Source organism: Ochotona curzoniae, unplaced genomic scaffold (assembly GCF_017591425.1).
Source record: "Ochotona curzoniae isolate NIBS_2020 unplaced genomic scaffold, NIBS_Ocur_1.0 contig_1302, whole genome shotgun sequence".
Classification (NCBI taxonomy): domain Eukaryota; kingdom Metazoa; phylum Chordata; class Mammalia; order Lagomorpha; family Ochotonidae; genus Ochotona; species Ochotona curzoniae.
Genome location: NW_024465035.1, coordinates 4,143,019 through 4,168,210, shown reverse-complemented (window position 1 = coordinate 4,168,210; position 25,192 = coordinate 4,143,019). Strand labels below are relative to the sequence as shown.

General features: G+C 55.1%; 1 protein-coding gene across 2 annotated transcripts in view; it reads right to left on the bottom strand.

The window, feature by feature from the left end:
• RAB6B (RAB6B, member RAS oncogene family) overlaps positions 1-24,850 on the bottom strand; it is a 35,306-nt gene extending 10,456 nt beyond the window's left edge. Inside the window, exons 1-2 of one of the 2 annotated variants that reach the window (XM_040965189.1) lie at positions 24,437-24,850; positions 5,424-5,482 (exon numbers count right to left, since the gene is read on the bottom strand). In XM_040965189.1, the coding sequence (XP_040821123.1) occupies positions 5,424-5,482; positions 24,437-24,506 (129 nt within the window). In that variant the 5' untranslated portion in view covers positions 24,507-24,850. The remainder of the gene's footprint in view (positions 1-5,423; positions 5,483-24,436) is intronic. The other variant, XM_040965198.1, reaches the window with a different exon arrangement.
• Between the last annotated feature and the right edge of the window lie 342 nt (positions 24,851-25,192).

Below are 25,192 nucleotides of genomic sequence, written 5' to 3'. Positions count from 1 at the left end.
GCCCCAGGGAGACGCAGCCAGGGTCAAGCCCCAGCCTCACACGCCGTGTGGCCGTGGACGTCACCTGCACTGAGTGCTTGGAAGCAGAGACTAACTGCCGCCGGTGTGAGATGCAGATGATAACACCACAGGATCAGCAGCAGCGAAGACTTGACCAGCAGCCTTTGGAACGCCCAGGGCACTGGGTTAGCACTGCATGGTCCGTCCATGCCATTCGAACCCTGGGAAGCTACCGAGGGGTTCTTGAGTACTCCACGGAAGAGCTCTCTTCTCTCTCTCCCTCCACCCGCCTCTCTCTGTGTCCCTCTCTTTCTCTCTTGAATAAATTTTTAAAAACTATTTTAAAAGATTTATTTCATTTTTATTTGAAAGGCAGAGTGACAGAGAAAAGGATAGACAGAGATCTTCTATCTGCTGGTTCACTTCCCAGATGGCAGCAACGGCCGGAGCTGAGCTAATCCAGAGCCAGGAGCCAGGAGCTTTCTTTGGATCTCCCATGGAGGGACAGGGTCCCCAGGACTTGAGCCACCTCTGCTGCTTCCTCGGGTCATAGGCAGGAAGCTGGATAGGATGTGGAGCAAGCAGGACCTGAATCAGTACCCATATGAGATGCTGGCACCACAGACAGAGGCTCAGCGCATCACAACACAGTGCCAGCACCATAAAAAATTGTCTTTTAAAAAATGAAATAAATGGGTCCCACATTATAGGGTATGAGTTAAGCTGCTGCCTGCAATACTGGCATCCCTTATGAACACCAGTTCAAATCCCAGCTGCTCTACTTCTGGTCCATCTTCCTGTTAGTGGGCTTGCGAAAGCAGTGGAAGATGGCTCAAGTTCCTGGGCTCCTGCACCTGCGTGGGAAACCCTTACAAACCTCTGAGCTCCAGCCAGGCCCAGCCCTGGCCATTGAAGCCATCTGGGGAGGGAATCAGCTGATGGAAGACCTCTCTTTCGGTAACTCTGCCTTTCAAACAAACCAAAAAGAATCTTTAAAAAAAAAAAAAAACAGAGAAATAAATGAAAATCTAAAACAAAATGGGAATCTTAACACTCTAAATCCTACTATCTGAAATGAAAATGCACTGAGCTTCAATGAGAACAGCTGAGACACTGCAGAGGGTTCTGTGAACTTGAACTCAGGCCAACAATCATGATTCAATCCGAAGCACAGAGAGAAAAATGGATGTGATCAAAACGAGCAGTGCCGGGCGCCCTTCCGGGACAGCCTCCGATGAGCATGCATGCATCTGGAGCCTCGGGAGGAGGGCAGGAGCGGACCCGAGCCAAATGTTCACTGAAGAAATAACGGCTAGAATTTTCCCGAATTTGATTAGAAACATCCACCCGCAGCTCCAAGAGTCTAAAACAGGATAAACACAAGGACGACCACACCTAGGCCACTCACAGTCAAATTGCTGAAACCCTAAGATAAAGTCAAAACTGCTGACAGCGGCCAGGAGACAGCCGGACACATGTCATAGCCGGGGAACAGTGAAGAGAATGACGGCTGAGCGCTCCTCAAAAACAAAGGAGGACAGAAGATAGATGCATAATTACACTGCTTTCTAAACTGCTTCACAAACAGTATACATCCCAAAAACCAACAACAGAAACAACCTCCTCGGCCTGGAATTCTACAGCTGGTAGAAACGTTCTTGAAAAGTAAAGGCAGGGCACCGGTGTTGTGGCATTGGGCTCTGGTGGGCACATGGCAAATGACTAACTGAACTCTTCAGTGGATAGCTCCTTTCTAGCTTTGCTGTGGCCTCAAACTTCAGCTAAGCAGTATGTCCCTTTCAGCTTCCAGTAAGGCATGAGGTAGATCCAAACCAACCTCGCCGCCCCCCGACGCGCTCCCCAGGGACGTTGGGGTAGGATGCCAGGCCCCACTCGGCTCTGGAGCTGGAAGGCTGACTTCCCAAGCCACCTGCCAAGCTTGTGACATGCCATCTACAAAGTGATTCAAGTTCACTGGCAGAGAACGGGAACGGCAGTGCGGGCGCATTTATCAGAAATTCGGGAGCGACTCCCTGTCTCAGTGGAGGCTCAAGGGTAACCGTGGGAGCACATTCCGCCCGACAGGACGTAAGCAGGGATGGAAGGATCCCAGGGAAGCTTTGCTTTTTGCTCTGCCTGGAATGCAGATGTGATGACTGGAGCAGTAACGGCCAACCTCCAGGAAGATGAGAACCCGCTGTGTACATGCCAAGGAGTGGCACAGTCTGAGCGAGAGCCTGGGGGCAAGGGCCAGGGAGCTTAGCACATAATGTGCCAGCCACGTCCTCCCCACAGCTCCCTGCTCTGCACCTGAAAACGGAATCCTTTGTTGAAATTGGCCTGGGAGGGAGCAGCAGAGGTAGGTACAGCATCCCTGCCCAAAGGCTCCGGGGACTTGGGGAAGGGTCCAGCTCAGGGAAGCGTTGCAGTCCTGCAGTCAGTGGCCTGCTGCAAACAGCTGTGTAAGCCCCACAGGCTGGATCCCGCTCCCAGGGCAGCCCCTTTGGGCAGTGGTTTCCTAACCTGCACCCTGAGGTGAGGTCCAGCCGAGAGAAGCTCACAACCACCTCTGAGCAGTGCCCATGACTGAGCCATCCTTCCCAAACCCCGCCCCCAGAGCAGGTAATGGTAACCTGCAGCCAGGAGAGGCCCGAGCAGAGCCTGCTTCTCCTTGGCAGCCACCTGCTGAGGCCTGAGACTTCGTGACCCACTGCAGGTGTCGGGCAGGTGGCCTGTGTACCAGGCCTGCAGGTGTAAGGTCTGAGGGTGTGTTTCACCTAGCATGCGGGAGAAAGGGAAGGGGCTGGCTTACAGACTGGCAGGCCCCAGGTTTCTTTTATTCTATAATCAATGTTGAAGGTAGTTTCTTAGTTGTGGTTTTATGCAAGTGAAGCACTGCAGACAAGAGCCTCACCTGGCTGTGCATCTTGGTTTTCTTCTAAATACGTTTTCCAGCGACGTGTAAGAGACCAGTAAGTACATGCATTGAGAGAACAAGGCAGTTGTATGTATGCGTGCATGTTACTGTATGTGCACATGTGTGCTTATGTATACGTGTGTATGTGCACATCTGTGTGTGGGGTCACACATGCGTGGGTGTGTCTGTGAGGTGAGTGCCAATGGGTGCCAAGGGTGATGTGGTAAAGAGGGGAGTGGAGTGTAGTTTGGGTCCTGGGAGCTGCCGGGGCCGCAGTGGAGCGGGTAGAGTGGGTTCTGCTGGGTTGTCCCAGCTGTATTTGTCAAGTTAGCTGCGGCAGTCCCTGTGCAGGGGAGTAATTTGGGGAGTGTGTATATGCGGCTTATTCCCAATCCAAAGCTCCAAGGGACTGCTTCCCCAACACCACTGCTGCCTCATTAAGAAAAACAAAATGGGGTCTGACCCCTCCATCTCCAGAGAGTTCATTAAAACAAGAACTGGAGCCCAGCTTCCCAGCCAATCACCCCCTCAGGGAAATCCCACTTGCTCAGAAAAACAGAAAAAGTCGGCGCATACTGCTCATGGTGGCCAGCTGTTTCTCTCACCTCACCCTGACACCAGGTCTCTGGGGGGCCTGGATTTGACAAGGTCTGGAACCCTTCTCAAGCCACAGGCACGTGTAACTGCTCAGGCCCTGGGCTGGGCCCGTGCGTGTGATGGCGGGTCCAAGGAGGGCTGTGGCTTTAGCCAAGCCCACAGCCTGGCGCAGACACAGAGCATGGAAGAACTGCTGTAACTAACAACTGCAGGAGGCCATCTGAGCCCAAGGACAGTATGCTGTGTTGAAAGAGGGCCAGGAAGGGAACCAGAGCATGCCAAGAGCCTCAGAGTCAGCAGAATTCTTACAACAGGAGAAGGGAGAGAAGGGGCAGCCTGCGAGGCAGGTGTGGGAGGCGAGGCGAGCAGGCAGCACGTGACCCCAGGCAGGAGCCAAGCCGAGAGGCAGGCTGGGCCAGGGGCGAGTGACACGTACTTGGAAGAGTGGGTGACAGTGGAAGTGGATGCAGAGGGTCAAACTTTAAGGGACTTTCACCCACCCCTGCCAAGAGGCCCACTTGACATTCAAAAGTCATCAACTCATCCAAACATTGATGAGCTTGCGCACACACGCCGGCCAGGTCAGATGTCTGCTGGAGCTGTCGTCTCTAGGCCAAACAGGGCAGGCTCTGGCCTGCTTAGCCTAGGGGACCCCCTTGAAGGCCACGGGCATGTTCTCAGGCACCTCTCCCATCCCTCCCATCTCTACCCTACAGCCACCTCTTGCCAAGTGCTCCTGGTGACCCAGTATCTCAGGTTACATTAGGGTCAAGTCAAAATTAGAGGCAGACAGGAGGAGGATCCATAACGGAGGTAAGGTTGAGGATGGCTGAGGGAGGCAGGTGGGCTCAAGAGTAGACCTGCACATGAGGTCTGCAGGACGCCCCTCCCCTGCCTTGCTGCACCCACTTAGGAGTGGGCCTCTCAGAACAGCAGTCCTGTAGGGTGGGGTAACCCAAGAGTTCCATGACCAAATACATGGCATCTCTCTTTCTGAGAACCACAGAGCCACAGAGCGATAAAGTGAAGACCCTGAAAAGTGGCAGGTGAGCAGCCAACTTCCTCCTGCTCATTCTGAACCCATGCCCTCCCTATAATTCCAGCAGAACCCACTGCCGTCTCTGGGCACCAGAACCTCATAGAACCTACCAGTTTAGATGAATGCATTGCTGCTTACCACTGTCTTAAGGAAGGAAATGCTATTTTTTTTTCTTTCAAGTAGTTGAGATGATATGTCTACACCTTTTTCATTCATATGGTTGCAGGAAAAACTCACTTCCCTTGCTCAAGCTACCCACGTTAGTAGTACCAGGAAAGGGCATGGGACTGACCCCATGTGCTCAGTCTGCAGGCCACCAAAGTCACTTCTGCACCTGCAGCTGACCACTCTTGCACAGCCAGGAGCCACACAGGTCCCTGTCTCACCTCCTGTTTACACAGGGCAAGGCGATTACACAAAACTCTCCATGGAAGGAGGCCCAGTGCTGCATGTGTGTGTGTCAGAGGGTGCAAGGAGGGCATGCGGAGAGAGAGAGAGAGGCAGCGGTCCCAGCAGACACTCCACCATGCTGGAGAGGAGCCCTCCTAACAGCTCCTGCTCCCCGCACCACACCCCTGCCTCAGCTTTGCTGCTATTTTTCTCCCACCCAATGGCCCCCAAGTACCCAGTCCCCAAACTCCGTAACGGCCCGGACCAGGCTGTGAGGAGCAGGACACTCAGGCTGTAATGTGTCCACTCTATTTCTACTCTCCCTTTCCCTGGTCTGGATTTTCAGATTTTTACCCAGCACGGAGGGGAGCTCCTTCAGAGCAAAATGATCCCCCCAGGTCCCCAAGGTCCTACTCACACTCCAGGCCACAGTCTGCACCCCATGAGCCGGGGACACAGCTGGCTGGAAGCGCTGCTCACCTGGTATGTATTGTCGAAGCTGTCGTACATGAACCGTGTGATCAGAGACGTCTTCCCGACTGCAAGACAACAAGAGAAAGAGCTTCAGCCCAGGCTCGAGCAAAGACGCCCCTAAGCAGTGTGTGGGAAGGAAACGGCCATCACCCCCCCAGTAAGGAGCCCAGAGACGGGCAGGACACCGGGGCAGAGCCCCCAGCCAGGTGGCTGAGTGGAGCTCCCCATCTAGTCCCTGGCTGCTCAGCCCAGCACAGGGGCTTCAACAGTACCTGGAGGAACCACTTCCCAAGTGAGAATGGCAGGTTCACCCACATCCACCCACATGTCTGCAAAGAGCCTGCACAGGGCTGTGATGCCCTAAACTAGAAGCGCCAGCATGGCTGAGAGACACAACGAGGCTTCCAGGACTACCCCAAACATTACTCATTTCCCAAATGCAGAGTTTGGCTTCCAACCTAAGATGGATTTCCTGGGGTCCCGCAGGAGCTGAAATGCTGATTACTGCACTTGAAACCATCTGGGAAGGGAAGCAACATACATCAGGCCAGGCCTGCCATGGCTCTCCATGCCGTCCCCTATGGCTCTTGCCGTGGCCCTGAAAGCTGGGCTCCAGGCCCTCTGTGCTGCAGGTAGCAGCTCGTCCTGGCAGGGAAAGCAAGAGGCCAACTTCTAGCGCTCTCCCTTTTCCTCCCATTTCCTGAGCGAGACTTGCACAGGCTGGGCCTGGCAGGGCCATTTTCACCATCTTGGATGGCACAAGGCATTCCCAACAGGGCTCCCAGGGAAAAGCCCTTGGCCCATTCTGAAGCCTCAACAGGGCATGCGACGACAGAGAGCACTGGCTTCCCAGCAGCTGACATTCGCCAAGAGAAAGACTTTGTCTAGAGCTGGGTGGAGCCTCTGCCCACTATGTATGTTTGGCTTCAGCTTAGAAGACCCCAGTGCGAAGTTGGGATGGACTGGTTGGATCCATATCCTACCAGATGAGGCACTTTCCAACCACGTCACATTGAGGTGACCATCACCCCTCCAGACCTTAGCTTATCACGTCCAAATGGGTATCAGATGGGCAAAAACCTCAGAAGATCTCAGGAAATATCAAGAAAAGATAACAAAATCCCAGAGCCTGCTGGAAAAGCTTGAAAGTGAAGAATTGCAGGCAACAGACAGATGAGGCGGTTGCCAGGATACCAAGAGGAGAAGACTCAACCAACCACCACAGCGGCTGTACAACAGCTGTTGGGCTTGCCTTCTGAGTAGTGCCTCACCAAAGCCATCACACCTGAGCTTATGCTCATGAAGTCCCAAGTGAGGGGGTCTCTCGCAGCTGCTTCAGGATGGGGGCTGGCCAGCCGCAGTGATGAGCCTGGAAGGTGACAGGCCAGCATGTCTGTAGGGGACAGGGCATGTGAGCTCTGCACCGGGGAGCTTTGTACCTGCGTGCCTCTATATTGGACTGCTCCTTATTTGTGGCTTTTCTCAAAGTGGTCATCGTCGGTAGCGTGCTCTTGCTGAGCTCTGCGAGTCAATCTGGCAAATGATTGCCCCTCTGGGAGCACTGGGATGCCCCTGGGCTTGGAGCCAGTTGGGCATGAGTGCAGGGGTCAAGCTGGCATCTGAAGAAAGGACGCTTGGCTGCCGACCGTGCCTTCAGAGTCTAGCTGCTTGATGCCAGCACTGCAGGACGCCAGCTGGCACCAGAGTAGCCCGTGTCTCGAAGAACAACTCTGGTTGCACAGGTGCACCTTGGAGTTTCTGATAGAAATCGGGCAGTAAAGGCCATTCTAATGGTTTTCAATCTCCCCTTAGATGGCACACGTAGGTGACAAGTGTCTTGGGGATGAGCTCTGAGGTCGCAGGCACACCCAGGCAGGGTCTGCTAAGGAAGCACAAAGAGAAATGCAGCTTCCTTCCTCCTTCTGGCCAGGCAGTGGAAAGTTCCTGCACCCCTGGGGAGACAGGGACCCCAGGGCCTCTGGTAACCTCACAAGTCAGTGACTGTCTGCTTGCTACGTCTTAGGGAAAAGTGTGAGCATTTCAAAATGCCTTCCCTTGGATTACTGAGTGAGCAGAGAAAATAAACTGGAATTTCAAGAGCCACTAAAGGAACAAATACACCCCCGCTTACAGTCTAGTGTGCAAAGCCACCACTTGCAAAGCCAGCATCTTATATGGGTACCGGTTCTAGTCCAGGCTGCTCCACTTCCAATCCAGCTCCCTGATCATGTGCCTGGGAAAGCAGCAGCAGATGGTTCAAGTGCTTGGACCCCTGCATTCATGTCACAGACCTGAAAGAAGCTTTTGGTTCCTGGCTTTGCCCTGGCCAGGCTCTCCATTGAGGCTATTTGAAAAGTGAACCAATGAATGGAAGTTCTCACTCACTCTCTTCCTGTAACTCTGCCTTTCTTTAAATATTTTTTCCTCTGTATTGAAAGATATACAGAGAGGAGGAGGGAGAGAGGAAGACTTCCATCCAACGATTCACTCCCCAAGCAGCCACAATGGTTGGAGCTGAGCCAATCCAAAGCCAGGAGCTAGGGGTTTCTTCTGGGTCTCCCACATGGGCGCCGGATCCCAAGGCTCTAGTCCATACTCGACTGCTTTCCCAGGCCACAAGCATGGGGCTGGATGGGAAGCGGGGCCACCGGGATAGAACTAGAACCCAAATTGAATCCCAGCACATGCAAGGCGAAGACTTTAGCCACTAGGTTGCTGTGCTTGGCCCAACTCTGCCTTTCAAATAAATAAAACAAACCTTTACCAAATAAGGAACATAGATCTCAGGGAGTAATCAGAACTTGAAACCATCCTCTCTCCTTGCCCCTCTCCTCAGCCCGCAGCGAGAGCCTGGCAGAAGGTGAGAACCCTGATGGTGCCGACTCGTTCTGAGGACACAGCATTTACAGAGCAGTGCTACTGGGCCTGGGCTTTCAGGCCAGTGGCAAACTGAGGCGCTGTGGGCCACCAGAAGCTTGTAGCACTGCAGCAACACTGGGCTTGCCCCAGCTCTGAGCAGGGAATCCCATCGCTTCTGTTTTACACCATGGGCGGTAAGTCAGGGGCAGAAGGTGACCCTTGCGACTGGTGCAGGGCAGAGCTGAGCAGGCCCAGGAGGGGCTGCTGGGAAGCAGGTCCTCTCCAAAGCCACCACTCCCACGCCTGGGGTTGCCAAGGACCGCCAGGCAAGGCCCCTGGCCCGCCGGTCTTCCTGTCCCTTGGGACTGGCTGGGGGCAGGGTCCTTCCTCTCTTGGGAAGCACTGGAAGGTTGGACATGGGGAGCTGAGGGCTCAAGAAAGGAGGGTGGGTGATTTCCACTCCAGCCCACTCCGTCTGAGACCTGGTCACATGAAGACCTCGCTCCCGCTTCAAAGGGCAACGACCTCCAGCTGCTCCCTGGGCCTCCTCTTCTTCCTCATGTTTCAAAGCAGAAGCCTCCTCTTTCCTCACCTCCGCAGCGCCCTCTGTTGCCATGGCGACCAGGAACCTGCAGCTTGGTTACCTCCCTCCCAGCCCCTGCCTGCTGATGCTGAGACCAGGCCAAAGTCTTGGCACTTCCTATGCCACTTAGCCTAGACCCCTCCCGCCCCCACTGGGCCAGCCTAGCATGCTCCTCTCCAAAGCTTACTGCCACATAGGATGGGGCTCCAGGCCTGACGCTCCAGCTCTCTCCTAAGCACCTCTGAGCTCCCTGCTTGGGGGCAGCCCCGCTTTCCTCCCACCCCTCCCCAGCCTCCACAGGCCCTGCGGCTAGCATCTGTTCTCCCCACTGGCGAGTCCTGCCCCTCTCTAAGCGGTCCAGGAACTCAGGACCTGCATTCTGACCTGACCCCTGGGCCCCTGGACTCACCAGACTACAGCAAAGTGAAATGTGGACAATACCACGGAACAGGGACTGCAGGGGAAGGTGTCCTGCCCACATGGTGTGGGGTGAGCCCTGCCCATGCCCCTTGCCCAGCCTCTGTCATTGTGGCTCCCCAGGAGGAAAGTAGCCTCCTCCATACCCCATCCCTGCCTTCAAGCCTGGGCCGGAAGGTGCTGGAAGCTGCAAGTAGAGAGTATGCCCTTGTCCCACCGACAAGTGGAGTCCTGGGCTGGAGAGGGCTGAGGCAGCCTTCTGGCAGCTCCAAGGAGGTGTGGCTTGAGGGGCGGAACCTGCGAGGGAGCTGTCCCCTAGTGCTGTGCTCTAAAGGTCACACTGCCACCTGCCCCGGGGCAGCTCACCCACAGGACCCCAGCAATGTCGCTGGTGAGATTTTAGTAGGCCAGCGGCTGCTGCTGGGCTGCTTCTTCCTCCCTGCTCATCTGTGGTGCAGTGCCACATGATGGAGCAGGAAGATGCACTTGACTGAGCTTTTACCAGGAGCTTCTAGAAAGGAGGAAAGCAAACTCTGAACACCGGCAGAATGTTCAATATCAGACCTGGGATTCGGCACCTTTCTTCATCTTCTCCATGATCCAATGAGCTGGTAAAGTCTCCAGGCCCCAGGAATGCTAGGCAGCAGAGCTGGGCTAACACTGCAGAGCTGACGGCCAGTTCAAACCTCCTGCACTGTGCTGTGTGGGTTCCTGTTAGGGTCTGCAGTGACACAGCAGATGGCCAAGGAGAGATCTGAGAGGGCAGCCAGGAGATCCTGAAGAAAGTGCACGAGGTAAGAGCGGCACCAAGATGGGGACAGCCTGGCCAATCACACAGAGGCATGCAATGCAGCAAGTCCCCCAGTGCTGGGCACAGAATTCACTGAGAGAGTCGCACTCCTGAGACCCGAGTTGTAGTGCAATGGGTTAGACAGCTGCTAATGACACCGGTGATACATACTGGAGCACTGGTTTCAGTCCTAGCATCTCTGCTCCTGATCCAGCCTTTCGCTAATGAGCCTGGGAAAGCAGTGGAAGATACCCCAAGCCCTTGGCCCCTGCCACCCATGCGTGAGACCCGGATGGAGTTCTGGGCTCCTGGCTTCAGCTGTACTCATCCTTGACTGCTACCAATTATTTGCAGAATAAAGCAGCAGGTGGAAGATTTCTCCCTGCCTCCCTGCCCTCATCATCTTACCTTTCAAATAAATAGACCTTAAAAAAAAAAGTGCTGTAAGCGTGATGCTCCTTCAGAAGCAAATTCCTGAAATGCCAGGTAACTTGGGCCAAGGCCACTAGGAGGCCCACAAGTAGAAAAGCCACTCCGGGGCAGCACAGTAGCCCCCTGGAGGAAGCTGGTTAGGTCAGGGGAGACAGGGGACTGGAGAGGAGGGTATTCCCAGGGCAGGTGGAGGGAGCCAGAGCAGCAGGAGGCTGAGGCACCCTCTGCAGACACTCACCAATCCACAGTCCCCAGGTTTAGGGAGGCAGTGTCTTCCTGGGTGTGACTGCTTGCGACAGGGTCATGGGATGAGAGCTAAGTAGGCCAACAGTCCCCAGACCTCTGCTCTGCCACTGTCTGTAGGACATGCCCCGTTCCACAGTGTCGCAGCAGGTGCAGGTGGGGGTGCGGCTACAGGACCTGCTGCTGGGGCAGAATGTGAAGCAGTGATAAGTTCAATGCTAACACCGTGAAGGTTTTGCCAAGACCCGGCAGAAGGCAGCCAGCCAAGTCAAAGCCTGGACCCACTATCTGCTCTGGACAGTATCTGTGAAAGCACCCACCCCAGGTCCCCTAGGTAGACGGCTCTGCCTCCCAGGGATCCATAGAACTGCATGTGGAGTCGGGCTGGTGAGCAGGCAGGAAGGAGCTGGAATAAAACATTGCTAAGTAAAAAAAAAAAAAAAAAAAAAAAAAAAAAAGTTCATTTCTCTCTGCTTGAAAGACAGAGAGATCGTAAGAGAGATACCCACTGATTGATTAGCTGGCTCCCTCCCCAGTGCTCTCAACACCCAGGGCTGAGCCAGGACAGTTCAGCACCTGGAACTCCGTCCAAGCCTTCCGCACTTGGGCCATTATCTGCTGTCTCCGAGCACTCAACAGCAGGGAGCTGGATCTGAAGCAGTGTACTCCCACACAGGATGCCGGTGTCACAGGTGGTACCTGACCCACTGTACCACACCACTCAGCCCGCACTGCCATTTCCAAGTGAAGTCAGCAGATGGACTGTCCGCCTCCTAGAAGATATGCATGTTTTCAAGAGAGCAGGCCCTACCCAGGGAAGCAATCCTACACTCTCTACCTATACCTAGCCCCTAACAGTGTGTGCAGCTGTGGGAAGGCGGGCCCCAGGGTTGAAAGAGCAAAGTTGATTTCCAGAGCACAGCCAAGCGATCTGGCCCCCGGATGGGCCCCACCATCTCTGCCGCCTCAGCAGTCCAGTCTGCAAATACTCGGAGACTGTGTACAGACTGGGAAGGGTTGTGGGAAGGGGCCCTCATCCTGGTTCTGAACCTGCCCCTTGCAAACTCCAGCCACAAGGGCTGCCTGACCACAGGGGGCAAGACCAAGGCCTGAGATGATCAATGGGACAGATGCAAATGGCAGCTCATCTACCTGGGTCTTGATTTCTTCTGCCTTGTTTTCCCACAGCAGGAAGTCCAGCCCCTCCCTCCTGCAAGGTAGGTGAGCCTGGGGAGCCCCCCCCATTCCCACACCCCCTAGGCCCCCTGTGCTGAGAAAGCAGCCCCCAGGCCAGGGCATGCAGCCTGCTAGCTCCCCTCTGAGGCCCTGGCTCACTGCGGGCTACACAAGGAAACAGGTGAAAAATCCCATTTCAAACCATCCCCCCAGAAGACTCAGATGGTAATTAAGAAATACACAAAGCTCTTCATTGGACACTTTAATTAAGTATGTGAATTCCCTCTACCAGAGGACGCCCAGCTGCCTGGGCCTCACCCAGGGACACAAAGAAGCTGACAGCGGCGGGGAGAAGGGATGGCAGGACACAGAAGGAGGGGCCCGCGGGACACAGGTGCAGGCTGCTCTGGCCCAGGAGTCCTCCCCCGCCCCATGCTCATCTCCATCCAAGTCCTGGGAGCCCAGGAAGTCACTGACCCCCTCACAACCCCCACCTCCACCTCCACCTGCCGGATGGGGAGGAATTCTGGCCAGCATCCTTGGCTGAAGAACCCCATGAGGGGGACAGCCGTGCTGCACCCACACAGCAAGGATGATGCCAGCCAGACGGAAGCCACAAGGAAGCCAAGGTTCCTTGTGACCAGGAAGTACAACTCTAGTCAGGGAGGCTCCGTGGACCCAGCACAGGTGTTCTGGGGTCAACCCTCGGGGCAGTTCCCTGAGAACCTTCACTGCAGCCCGGCAGGTGGCTGCAGTGGACACAGCTGCCCACCCGGGTTCCAAAGAGTAACCCAACTGCAGCCTGGAAGATTCTGTCTCAGTTTCCCTTCTTCAGCTGACCCTCCTCCAGCTGCCTGCCTGGGGACTGCCCCCTCTGCAGAAACAGGTAAATCCCAGGGAGACAGGTTGTGGGTGCAGCTGGGCCAGGCTTGGGGAGGTGCCAGGCTCAGGGGCCTCTCCATGTCCAGGCCTCACGGAGGAGTTCCTGCCGTTGCTTGCTTCTTGTCCTCCCCAACTTTCCTTCTTTCTCTTCCCCTAGATTTCCTGAGGTGTAGCTCACCAACAGAAGCTGCATGTATGTTCCAGATATGTCACATGATATTCTGATAAAGATACTTTCATGGGAGATGATGACCATAATCAATAAGCATGTTCATCGCCCCACAGTCACCAATTATGAGAGAGAGAGAGTGTGTGTGTGGGGGGGAGAGAGAGAGAGAGAGAAAGATCTCTCTCAACAGGGACCAGCATTATGGCACGGCACATGAAGCCACTACCTATGACACCAGCAATGGCATCGGAGTGCTGGCTGGAATCCTGGTTGCTCCACTTGTGATCCAGCTCCCTGCCACTGCACCTGGGAAAGCAGTGGAGGATGGCCCAGGTACCTGGTGCCTGCATCCATGTGGGAGACTCAGACGGAGTTCCTGGCACCTGATTGGTCCTGGCACAGTTCTGACCATCATAGTCATTTGAAGAAAGAATCAATGTATAGATTTCTTTCTCTCTGTCTCTCCCTCTGCATGTCACTCTGCCTTTCAACTGAACAAAAACAAATCTTTAAAACAAATCGATTGCAGACACAGGAAAGCAAGCATTACATAATCTCAGAATGACGGGGAATCTGAGAGGAATTCACAGAAACAGAGTAAAAGGGTGGCTCGCTGGGGCCAGAGGTTAGGAGGCATCGGTCAGGAGTCCGAGCTTGCAGTCAGGAGCAAGATCTGCAAACTTCAAGTGCAGCCTGGTGACCACGGCTAAGCCCCTCCTCCCCTCCTGTGTGTTTCCAAGGCCCCAGGCCCAGCCTGTCCTCTGGACCTGGCCTTCTCCACAACTCCATGAGCTTGCCAGATACCACCCAGTCCATGCCAACCACTTGTGAGCACTAGTGTGAAAGCTCTGGACGGCTTTGGCTGTCCCTATGCCTCGTTCTCTGCCCTTGCAGGGATGACGTGAGCTGCCCCATCATCCCTCCAGCACACACACTGCTCAAATCACCCACAGCACAGCAGCAGCTCTCTCTGTATTCAACTGCAAATTCTGAGAGAGGCCTGGCATTGTGGCAGGTGTATAATGTTAGCATCCCACATGCAATGCTGGTTTGAGCACCAAGTCAGTCGCTCCTTTCATTCCAGCTCCTTGTTAATGTGCCTGTAAAAACAGTCAGGCAGGTGTGGGGAGGGTGAGGCTCCTGCCAGCTATGTGGGAGATGTGGACTGGGCCCCTGGCTCCTGCCTTTAATCTGGCCCAGCTCTATCTGTTGTGGCCATTTAGGGAGTGACCCAGCAGACAGAAGATCTCCTCTCTTTAATTCTGCCTTTCAAATAATAATAATAATAAATGAAATCGTCTTTTAAAATTCTGAGATATAAAAGTTATATCAGCTAAAAAAATGGAACATAAATTTTACTTACAGAAATACATCTTGCAATTACCTTTCCTAGTTACTGGAGTAACCCACACCGACTTTCTGTCTGAGCCCGCTGCCATTGAAAGCAACATAAGGAACCTGACCGCTGATGAGATGTGCACTGCAACACTCTCCCCTCAGCCACAGGGGAGCACCCCCCAGTGCACACTGGGCCCCGTATTTACCATGTGTTGCCCTATATATACCTATGATAATTTGCATTTACAAATTAGGCAGGATAAAAGATTGGCAATAATTCACAGTGGAACGAAACAATTGTAACAGTGTACTGTATTAAAAGTAGAATGAATAACCGAAATCACAGAAGGCAAACCTGGCAGGGAGAGACCCTTGGCATGAGATAAAATTATACTAATGGCTTAAAACTGAACTTTTTAGAATGGCTGAGCAGCAGAAAGCTCCCCCCCAAGTCTGGCATATATAAATGGCACAGCCCTTCAAAGGGCCAATCTGTATGTTTACATAATCAATTGAATGAAACTCACAGGTAAAAATTAAGGCTGTGGAGACAATGACCACCTGCCAAGTCATTGCCCATGGTGTGGGCTCAGGCCTCTGTCCCCTACACGCAAACGAATACATGAAAAGCTATGGTCTAAGACTTAGCTGGTGGAGCAGCAGGAACCAAATTTATCTTTTCTTCTGAAACAAGCAAAAGACAGACACGCTACATGAAACGAGGATTTTCAAGACACTGCACATCCGGCAGTGATGGCCTCTGAGAGACATGAGACCAATGAGGTGAACCCTGCAGATGACTGCCCAGAGAAACTTTAGGGCCACCACATGGGGTGGGGAGAGGACCCAGATGGAACCCAGTGGGCTTGTTGTAGTGAAGAGACACAGCTGAGAGTCCCAAGGAAGCCAGGCAGCCATAGTGCAGACGACAGGACTCCAGCGAGCTGCTAAGACGCTCTGTGATGGAGCAGCAACTGAGTGGGAAACCACTGAGATTGGGGAAGGAGCTTCTGCATGGGTGAGAAGCGTCCGTGCTTGGCATGCAAGCCTGGACTCAGTGCGTGGTGCTGCCAGCCAGCGCGGGAAGCCTCAGCCTTCACTAGGTAGTGACAAGAGGATTCAGAAGGGCCGAGTCTTGGAGTGACAGCACTGCTGTGGTCCCAGCCAACCAATCCTGAGATTACTAATAGGGGTACAAAAAATCACCCCATACACAGCAAGATTCATCATGCCTGACATCCAACAAAAAATGAGCAGGTGTTCAGAGGAGCAAGGTAAGACTAAGACTCCCAAGGAAGAGAAGCTCAGTGTACAGAAACCACCTCCAAACTGGCACAGATGTTAGAATTACAGATAAACACACGAAGAATTAGTTATCAACCTAACTGCTTCCCATCTGTTCACAAAGCAAGACAGAATGAGAAATCAAATTTCCAGAGGGTGATAATTACAATGTTCAAGATCACTGGACAGATTAAACAAAGCAGAAGAAAAGACTGATGGGCTTGAAGATATGGTGATGAAATTTAAAATCATACATGCGTCAGGTGACCAAGTTAAGCCACCACTTGTATCACTGTGCCTGCGTTCAAGTCCCAGCTCTGCTGTCAGTTCCAGCTTCTTGGCAGCAAATGCTGGCTCAAGTAATTGGGTCTCCACCACCAATGTGGAAGGGGAAGATGGAGTTCTGGGTTCCTGGCTTCAGCTTGGCCCAGTTCTGGTTGCATGGCAATTTGGGGAGCAACCTAGCAGATAGAGTGCACTCTTTCTCTTAAATAAATACATTTTAAAATAAAATTCAATGATTGCAACACTAGAGAGTCTAATGCATGCTTAACCTGAGTGTTCAAAAGAGGTGAAGGAAGCAGTGGTAGGGGGGGAAAATGAAGAAATAAGGAGTGAATGTACTCCGAATGCATAGAAAGTGCTAACCCTATAGATCCAAAGAACCAAAAACCCACAGGTAAAATCACACTGCAGGGTCAGAGCCAAGGAGGGAAGCTTCAAAGCAGCTGGAGAGGGCCCAGCACAAAGGCTCAATGGTTAAATCCTCCCCTTATAAGTACCAGGATTCTATACACGCACCCGTTCATGTCCCGACTGCTCCACTTTCCATCAAGTTCCCTGTTTGTGGCTTAGCATGGCCCAAAACCTGGGGACCCTGCACCCGCATGAGAGACCCAGAAGAAGCTCCTGGCTCCTGGCTTTGGATCAGCTCAGCTCTGGCCATTGCAGCAACTTGCAGAGTGAACCAGTGGACAGAAGATCTTTCTCCCTGTCTCTCCTCCTCTCTGTAAATCTGACTTCCCAATAAAAATAAACAAATCTTTTTTTAAAAAGTCACTCTAGACGGGAAGGGGATTACATCAGAGAGACAAGGACAGCAGACTCTTTCTCAGGAGCAACGCAGCCAAAGGTCATGGAGTGACAGCCGTGAAAATACTGAAAGTGAACAGACCTGCATTCCACGTCCAGAGTCAGCATCTTTCCAGAAAAAAAGTGTAATATGGACTTTTTCAAACACCAAGACTGACAGAATCCATCACCAACAGATGCAAAGGGCCAGAAATGTTGAAGTCCTTCAGGCAGAAGCACATAACATACGATGAAGTGCAGATGCACGTAAGGGCGGATGGAGTGAGAAATGGCCCCGACACGGGCAAAGCCGCAAGCTTTTCATTTACTAAAAAACTTCAAAGATAATTTTCTATTTCAACAACACCCCAAAGCCCTCAGCAAATGAGATCACAGAACACATGTAGAGAAAAATACTTTTTGTAAAATTTATTTTTTAAAAGGTAGAGCAATATATTTAAAGAGGGAGGGACAGAGACACATTTCATCCATTAATTCACTCCATGCTGTCCAGGCTGAACAGGACTCCTCTGGTGTCCAGGTGGACGGCAGGGGCTCAAGGTCTCAGGTGTCCTTTGCTGCCTTCCCAGGCACATTGAGAGCGAGCTAGATCAGGAGCAGAGGGCAGCAGGGATTTGAACCGGTGCTCCAGTAGGGACTGCTGGTGCTGCAGCTGGCAGCTTAACCCACGGCACCACAATACCAACCCTGGAGAAAAATCTTCGCAATCTCTTAAAAAGGAAGCAGTAACTTAAATTAAAAAAAAAAAAAACTTACTTGAGAGACACACCAAAAGCACCCCCACCTGCTGGTTTGCTCCTGAAGTGATTACAGTGACCAGGACTGGGCTGGAGTCGGGGCGGGGAGTTGGGAACACACTCCTTTATAGGCCAGCCAGCCACCCTAACTAGCAGCTGCATAGCTAGGCCAAATGCTCACCGCTTAGGGTAAACTATTAGCAACAATATCAACAGAGAACTCTACATGTAGCAAAGCTTCAGAAACGAGAAGAGCAGTAAGTGCTGAGACAATCCGCTGCGCACAGCACCAGGCAGCAAAGGACCAGGCGGCAAAGGACGCTCTCTGAGCAGCAGGAGAAGAGCACGCACTTTCACTGCCCCATCATGCAGTCAGCTCATGTGCTTCAAAGCCTGACGGACTGCGGCTGCCTGAGTGATGCTGCGTCAGCCTCCTATGAATTCTACGGCAGCACTAGGAGGTTAAAATGCATGGAATCCAGGTGAGGGGCCCATGGAAAAGTCTTTGCACTATTCTTGCAAGTCTACTCCAAGTCCAAAAGTCTGCCAAAACAAGGCAGTTAAAGGGGGAAATGAAGCACAATGATTATTTTAATCCCGTCTCTCAGACCCCCCCGAAACATTCAGGAGAGGGTTTGTTCTCCTTCATTAGACATTCTGATCAACACAAAAATTTCCTGAGGAACAGGAATGGAACTGGACTTGGCATTCACTTAGATTTCCCAGGGAACTGGGGCTCTGCTGAGCACTGGGAAGCAGCTGGGAGCCCTTCTCACTGGCCACAATGGGACAAGACTAAGCAGATACACTCAGAGGACAGCGCCCGTGTGTACTGTGCATGAACACACACACACGCACAGCATGCCCACACATGTTCAGCTAAACCGCCACAGAGGACCTGGTGTGTTTGTGTACGTGGGGGGATTCTTTGGGACTTTTGATATCTTAGCTGTGAGGACTGAAAGTCCAGGACAACGTCCTCCCCTGGGAGCTGACCATGTGGCCCACATGCCTGCCTGGGTCTCCTTCCACCCACAGTCTGAATCCTTGCTGTCTGATCCTTCACCTTAAGTGCTGCTGGCAGCTTCACAAAGGTTCAGAGTCTCGCCTCACTCCAGAACCCAAGAGTAGTGCCAGTGGCACCAGCTTTGAGAGCGACTCGCCTTCCAACCTGGCAGCCTGTCCAGAGAACACACACAGGTACCCACTGGCATGCATGGCCTCCCTGAACAGCCAGATCAGGTCGAATGGCTGGGTCCCCCCAGGCCATTCCTGTTCCCAAATGAACAGCTGCAAGTGCACCATGAAGTTGTGGCTGCACACTACATGGTGGGGAGCTCCCCGCAGCTGGGCTCGTGACGGGGTTGGCACCAGTGCAATTCAGGAGCTTTACTGAACTGACAAGGAGCTGACCCCAGCCTGCCAGCATGGGGTTTGCCAAAAACAATGGACATGCCCATCCCTTTGTCCCATGTCCATCCTAAGTGCCCATGACATAGAGGTAAAAAAATCTCAGTAACAGAAAAAGAAATATGGGACAGTGATCTACAAGATGGGACGCGCAGCTACACCTGTGGGAAATGGAGGCCAGGCAGAAATGAATGGTCATGTTCAAAACCCAGCACTCCTGCTCTGTCCCTGGGCCTGCACAAGGAGCAGGGAGGCTGGGATCGTGGAGAAAAGCCTCCTGTCAGTCACTGGAGCTGAGATAAGGGCTATGCACCCCAGAGCTCGGTTCCTTGGAGTCCTGAGCTGGTGAGGAAGGCCCGGTATTGTAGTGAGGAGAGGGCTCAGAGGGTGGTCCCACTGCACCTGCAACGCTTGGTAGGGGGTTGTGTGATGAGTGGCTCGGCAGGGGTGGTGAACCCCTGCCCTGTTGGCACAGTGATAGGGTCCGAGTGGGAGCTGGGCCTCTAAGCCCTGCTAGTGTGGTGGAAATGCAACACAGCCCTTGGGACCTTGGTCCTTGCCCACTCTGCCCATCACCCACCCTGCAGAAGGAAGTGTCCCAGACTAGAGGCATCTGGGAGCTGTCCCCCGCTCTTCCTCCTCATCACAGATTCCCCTCTCTGCAGAAAATAACACTTTCCTGAGGTAGGAGGTACGGGTCAGCTGCTGCGTGTTGCCTGGCAACCTCGGAAGGGAGAAGCCAGAGTGCATCCAGGAGCACAGGTGGAAGGTGGAGCCCTGGGCACAGGTGGGCCAGGAATACCTCCTGGGAGAAAAGGTAGCAGGCTGGAAAGGAGCCCGCACATTGGGCTTAGCAGTTCTGGGAGAGCTGGCTGATTCCATGCCCTGCTCCCTATAGTCCTGGTCTGGCCAGCAGTGGGCAGGCCTGCAGGCTGGAAGCGCTCTCAGCCTGGCCAGAGCTGGGAGTGGCCACTCAGACACAGAACCAGAGATAGGGCTCCTTTGGCCCTGGTGGTCGGGCACTCCAGTTGCCTTAGGGGATCACAGTGAGAAAAAAGCCAGTCGAACTGGTGTTCCTGCAACATGGGGTCTGCCAGGGACACACCCAGGACAGGGTCAGGGTTTCCAGGCTGGGCGGCAGCCTCTGCAGGCTGGCCTACTCTCCCCTCCATCGTAACCAGTCCTCAGCAACGACCTCAGCCACCTCTGCCCCATAGCAGCAGGCTAAGGACTGATTAGGGAGGGACTGAGCTGCCCTCAAGTCATCCTGAATAAACAGCTCAGTCTGTATAAGACCAGATGACATGCTGGGCACTGCCAACCCACAGGGCACCCACGCAGACCCTACTCCCTCAAGGTCCTAACCCCCGCTCAAGGCTCCGCACAGCCCATTCCTGAGCCTTGGACAGCCCAGCCCTGTCCCTTCCTCCTCCCCACGCTGGCCAGACCCTCCCCTGTGGGGTTCCCTGTGTGTCTTGGTGACCGGCCTTAAGTGAGTCCTGGGACAGGGAGGGCTCCCTCAGGGCCTGTGCATCCCTTGTGCTTCCAGGGTGTGTGTTCAGGATGTATTGTCTGGGGTTAACTGAGGAAGGGAGGGAGGGAGGGAAGGAGAGAAGGAAGGAAGGAAGGAAGAAAAGGAGGGAGGGAGGGAGGGAAAGAAGGAAGGAAGGAAGGAAAGAAAGAAAGAAAGAAGGAAGAGAGGGAGGGAGGGATGGGGCATCCTCTCTCTCTAGACATTTCTCTGCTTCAAAGTCAGTGCTAGCTATGTCTTTCAGGACCCAGGCCTCTTTCTCAGCTATGTCACCCCCTCAGCCACCTGGGTCCAGCCACCTGGATTCCCCTTTGTTACCAAGAGGTCAGGGTAAATGTGTGTGTTCCTCCTAAAAATGAACCATGTCATTCAAATGCTGAAGCATCCACAGTGGTGAAAACTGACCTTCCAAAAAGATCCCGCCATGCAGCCAGTGCCACAGCATAATAAGCTAAGCCTCCATCTGCAGCACTGGCATCCCATATGGGCGCCGGTTCTAATCCTGGCTGCTCCACTTCTCACCCAGCTCCCTGCTGATGACCTGGAAAGGCAGTGGAGGATGGCCCAAGTCCTTGGGACCCTGCACCCACATGGGTGTCTTAGAAGAAGCTTCTGACTCCTGGTTCAGCTCTGGCCATTGTGGCCGTGAGGGGAGCGAACCACCAGATGGAAAATCTTTCTCTGTCTCTTCTTCTCTCCGTAACCTCTGCTTTTCAAATAAAAATAAAATAATTCTTAAAAAAAAAAAAAAACACTGCATGGAGAATGAAAGTCACAAAAGGACCCTCCGTAGGCATCTGACATGTTTTAAGGCTGTGATTCTCACTTCCTTCCCTGACCACAGGACCTGGGCACTGGAGCCTGCGCCCAGCCTCCACATCTCCCGGGACTTCTGTCTGCAGGCCCTGCCCGGATCCCACCCCCTAGCAGCATCTCTGGCAGGAGCTGTCCACAGTAGGGCGCATCTGATACTTTTCCCTGGCAACCTTCACGTACAGCTCCCCCAGTTGCCTCCTCTAAGATGACAAGGAGAAGAAGGATGACATACAGACGGACTGCTGACAAGCGCCCGGCCTTCCTGAGAATGATGCCAGCCTTGTTGGCTTGGGAGTCCTGCCATTCCACTGACAGCTCCCCTGGAGTGAGAAAGCACCTCACCCAGCCTGCCCGGCTCCCCTCCACAAGCCCGCACAATGCCAGGCCTTATCTCCTAGGCCAGCGACCTGCAGTCACTCTGGGGCTGCTGGGAAGACGGGGGTCTCCCTCACACACCTTCTCTCCAGAGCCGCTCCCTTCCGGCCTTCCTTTCAAGCCGTTTCCCTGTGTCCCTGAGTCCTGCTGCCCTCTGCGGTGGTGACAAGGCCCACCTTCCACAGCACTGCCTTCAGAATCCAGCTGCCCTCACTCCTTGGCCACTGCTATGCCAGGCTCAGCCAACAAGAGAAGGCCATTTCCACCCAGTCCCTTCCCTGACCGCTCTCCTTCCCCACAAGCCCGTGTTGCTCTAGAAGGTTCCACAGAAGTCAGCTGGTTCAAGTCCTTCATGTTCAAAGGTGAGCAGCATCAGACTCACACAGGAGGAGCATGCTGGAGTGGGGGTGAGAGCTGGATGTGGGGAGACCTCAGCAGGCACGCACACTCAGAGCTGCTGTCGGATATTGGGGTTCCCAGCACAACTGGCTCAGGGATGTCCCCTGTTAAACTGAGGGCTCCGAGGCTCTGTGCATCTGTGGGTGAACAACCTATCCGTGACAACCAGGCAAAAGGAAGCAGTTGAGCCTGCAGGGCTCCCGGTTAGAAGGACCAGGGTGGCCAGGAGCCCAGCTCACCGGTGGCAGTGCCTCTCCAATGACCATAATCTGAAGGCCCACCAATTAGCCCAGCATTCCTACAGTGTCACTCAACCCAGCCAGCAGCCGGACCAGGGAGCCACAGCCCTCACCCAGTCTCGGAGGCTCCCCAATTCTTGGTGTCTCCAGTTCAAGGTCATCTCATTTCCCAATGTCATGCCAGTGAAAAACCGTGGCCGGCCACGAGGAACCCAGGGCTCCTGACCCAAAAGGAAGAACCACTCATGATGAGAGACTCAGAGCAAGCCCTCACCATTTTCTGGGAGCTCCAACCTCCCAGGCGAGCCTGCAAGGGCAGAGGTGGGCTTGTGGTGTGGCCATCAGCTCCCATGTCTGTGATTCCAGCACCAAAGGGGCTTTGCAGAGCTCCGTGGGGCTTCCACCAACAGGGGTTCCAAGAGAGCCCAGGCTTTTCGCTGTAACTGGCCAGGGACAATCTCCTCATGAAACGCCAGGTTCATTGCTGCAACAGGGCTCAGGCTGGGTAGCCACAAACATTTCCTGGGAACCCAGGAGGGCCCAGACACTTCCAGAGGCATCAGAGACGCCCAAGGGAGCCAGAGAACTGTCTCCAAGCGACCATTCTGCAGAGACACAAACGGAGCCTCAGGGAGGCAGTCCTCATGGTTGGCTAGGGTAGCGTGAAGGCTGGGATTTCCACTGCCAGGATGCAGGATGCCTGCAGAGTCACAGCCCCAGGCCTGGAAGGGAGACACACGGCCAGCCGAGCCTCCCTAAACCCAGCGGGAGGCTGGGGACCTAGGATTTATCAGACACAGACCGTCAGAGGCCAGACGGAGCATTGGCTGGCTGGCTGGCTGGCTGGGTTGAACTGGGTCCAAATACCCACCTGCTCTCCTCTCTTCCCCTCCCCATCCTCTCTTCCTTATCGGGCCTTCTGACACCTGCCTGTGAATTCTCCATCCCAGGCAATGCCCATCGCAGACAGGAAGCAGCCATGAGGCAGCCATGTGACCTCCACAACCCACAAGCACACACACAGAACAGGGCTGCTGCGCCGTGCCTAGCCCACTGCATCCTCCCACGACTGCCTGTATCCGCGGCCCGGTACTGACTCCCAGCCAGCCAGGCGCACAGGCCCCGTCTGCAGAGCTGGAGCTGGGTCCCGCCATCCAGGCATCTACTTCTTCCACACGGAGCTGGTCTCCTTACACTCTGAGGGCCACTCCTTCTACAGGTGTCACGGGGTCCCTGCTCTTCCATCCGGGCCTCCCACCCTGGGACCAACCTGGGTCTCAGAAACGCTTCCCTCCCTCCAGCTTCAGCTGGCTGCCACGGTGACCTCCCCTCCCCCAGGAAGGGCGGTGAGCTGGGGGCGGGAGTGTGGGAGGATCTCTCTTTCTCTCTCTCTCTCTCTCTCTCTCTCTCTCTCTCTCTGGGACGCAGGCAGGGCGTGTCGCTGGGGCCTTTCTCTGCATAATCTCCTAGTACGAGGTCGTCTTGCAGTTATCACCCGGCCTTCGGAGCCCCTAGGCAGTTAACAGACACTGGTCAAGGACGGCGGGTCTAGAACCTTCTGCCCAAAGGGATAACCCAGTGAAGGTGGACGTCTGTCCATCCCGCGTCCGCCCCTTGACCTGCATTGCTCTTTGAAGAAGAGGCAGGTGTCGGTCCTTGCTCCAGTGGCCGTCTGCTCCGGGGCCGGACGTGCCGTTTGGCATGGTTCCGGACAGGGTCCACGGGGAGCCGCTCCCGCGCCGCCGCGGGTCTAAGGGAGTTGCCAGATGCCCACCCTTGGTTCCATCTCCCAAGAGGGGCGCTCGTTCCCCACCCGAACCCCCGCCCCCACCCTCGTCGGCAGCGAGCCACCTGCGCCGTCGCCCGCAGCCGATGCCGCAGTGCGAGGCGCGAGCTCAGCGAGCGAGCCCGGCGCCTTCACGCCTTTGCCGGCGCCGCCACATGAGCCGCCGCCCTCTGGCTTCCCTGCCGCGCCGCACCTGCACCTGCACCTCCACCACCTCCCCCACCCCACCATCCGCATCCCACCTTGGCCGCCACCCTTGAGCCCCAGCGCCTCCCCCGGGTCCCTATCCTTGGCCCCTCCCAGGCCGGCCCCGCCCGAGCCGGCCCCGACCTCCACATCCCCATCCCTCCATCCTACTGGGCGTGGAAGAAGGGGCCTTTCCCAGCCGGGGCCGGGGGCTCCCCACGGGGCGGGTGAAGGCGCGGGGGAGGTCGCCCCGCGGCGCAGCGCCGGCTACTTACCGCTCTGCTCCCCCAGGAACACCAACTTGAATTTTCTCAGTGGGTTTCCAAAATCGCCCCCTGCGGACATGATGCTGGCAGCCGGGGCCGCGAGAAGGAGGAGTGAAGAAGGAGGAGGAGGAGGAGGCCGCGAAGGAACAGGGAGGGGAGAGGAGGGCGAGGGGAGGCGGCGGCCGGCGGTGCGGGAGCCGGAGGGGGAAGGGCTGGCTGCGCGTCCGGACTCCCCAGCTGCGTCCCGGCCCCGGCCTGCGGCTGCGTGTCCGGCAGCGGCGGAGAGGGAGGAGGTGAGGGCGGAGGCGCAGGAGGCGGAGGGAGAGGAGGAGGAGGTGGAGGAGGTGGAGCAGGCGGGCTGGGCTGCCGCGGGCGGCGCCGGCTGCGGTGCAGGGGCCCGGCGGGCACGGCCGAGGCGCGGGCGGCGAGGGGCGCAGGGTGGGCGCGCGGGGCGGACGAGCGCTCTCCCGAGCCGCGCCACCGGCCCCCTCCCGCCTGCGCCGGCGCCTGCGCTCTGCGCGCTCCCCAGCCTCTGATGTCATGCGGGGCCCGCGGCGCTGCGGGGCTTGGTGCGGTGGGGGTCGTCCGCGCGGCCACCCCCACCCACCCGGGCGGAAGGGCCCCGCTGCGGCCGGCCGCGGGGATGCGGGCGTGCGTAACGGTGCCGCTGCCTTAGCCTCTCGCACTCCACCACTGTTTTGGTCCCCGAGAAAGGACAGGGAATTGTCGGGGGGCATTTGTTTCTGGCTTTTTTTTTTAAACCCA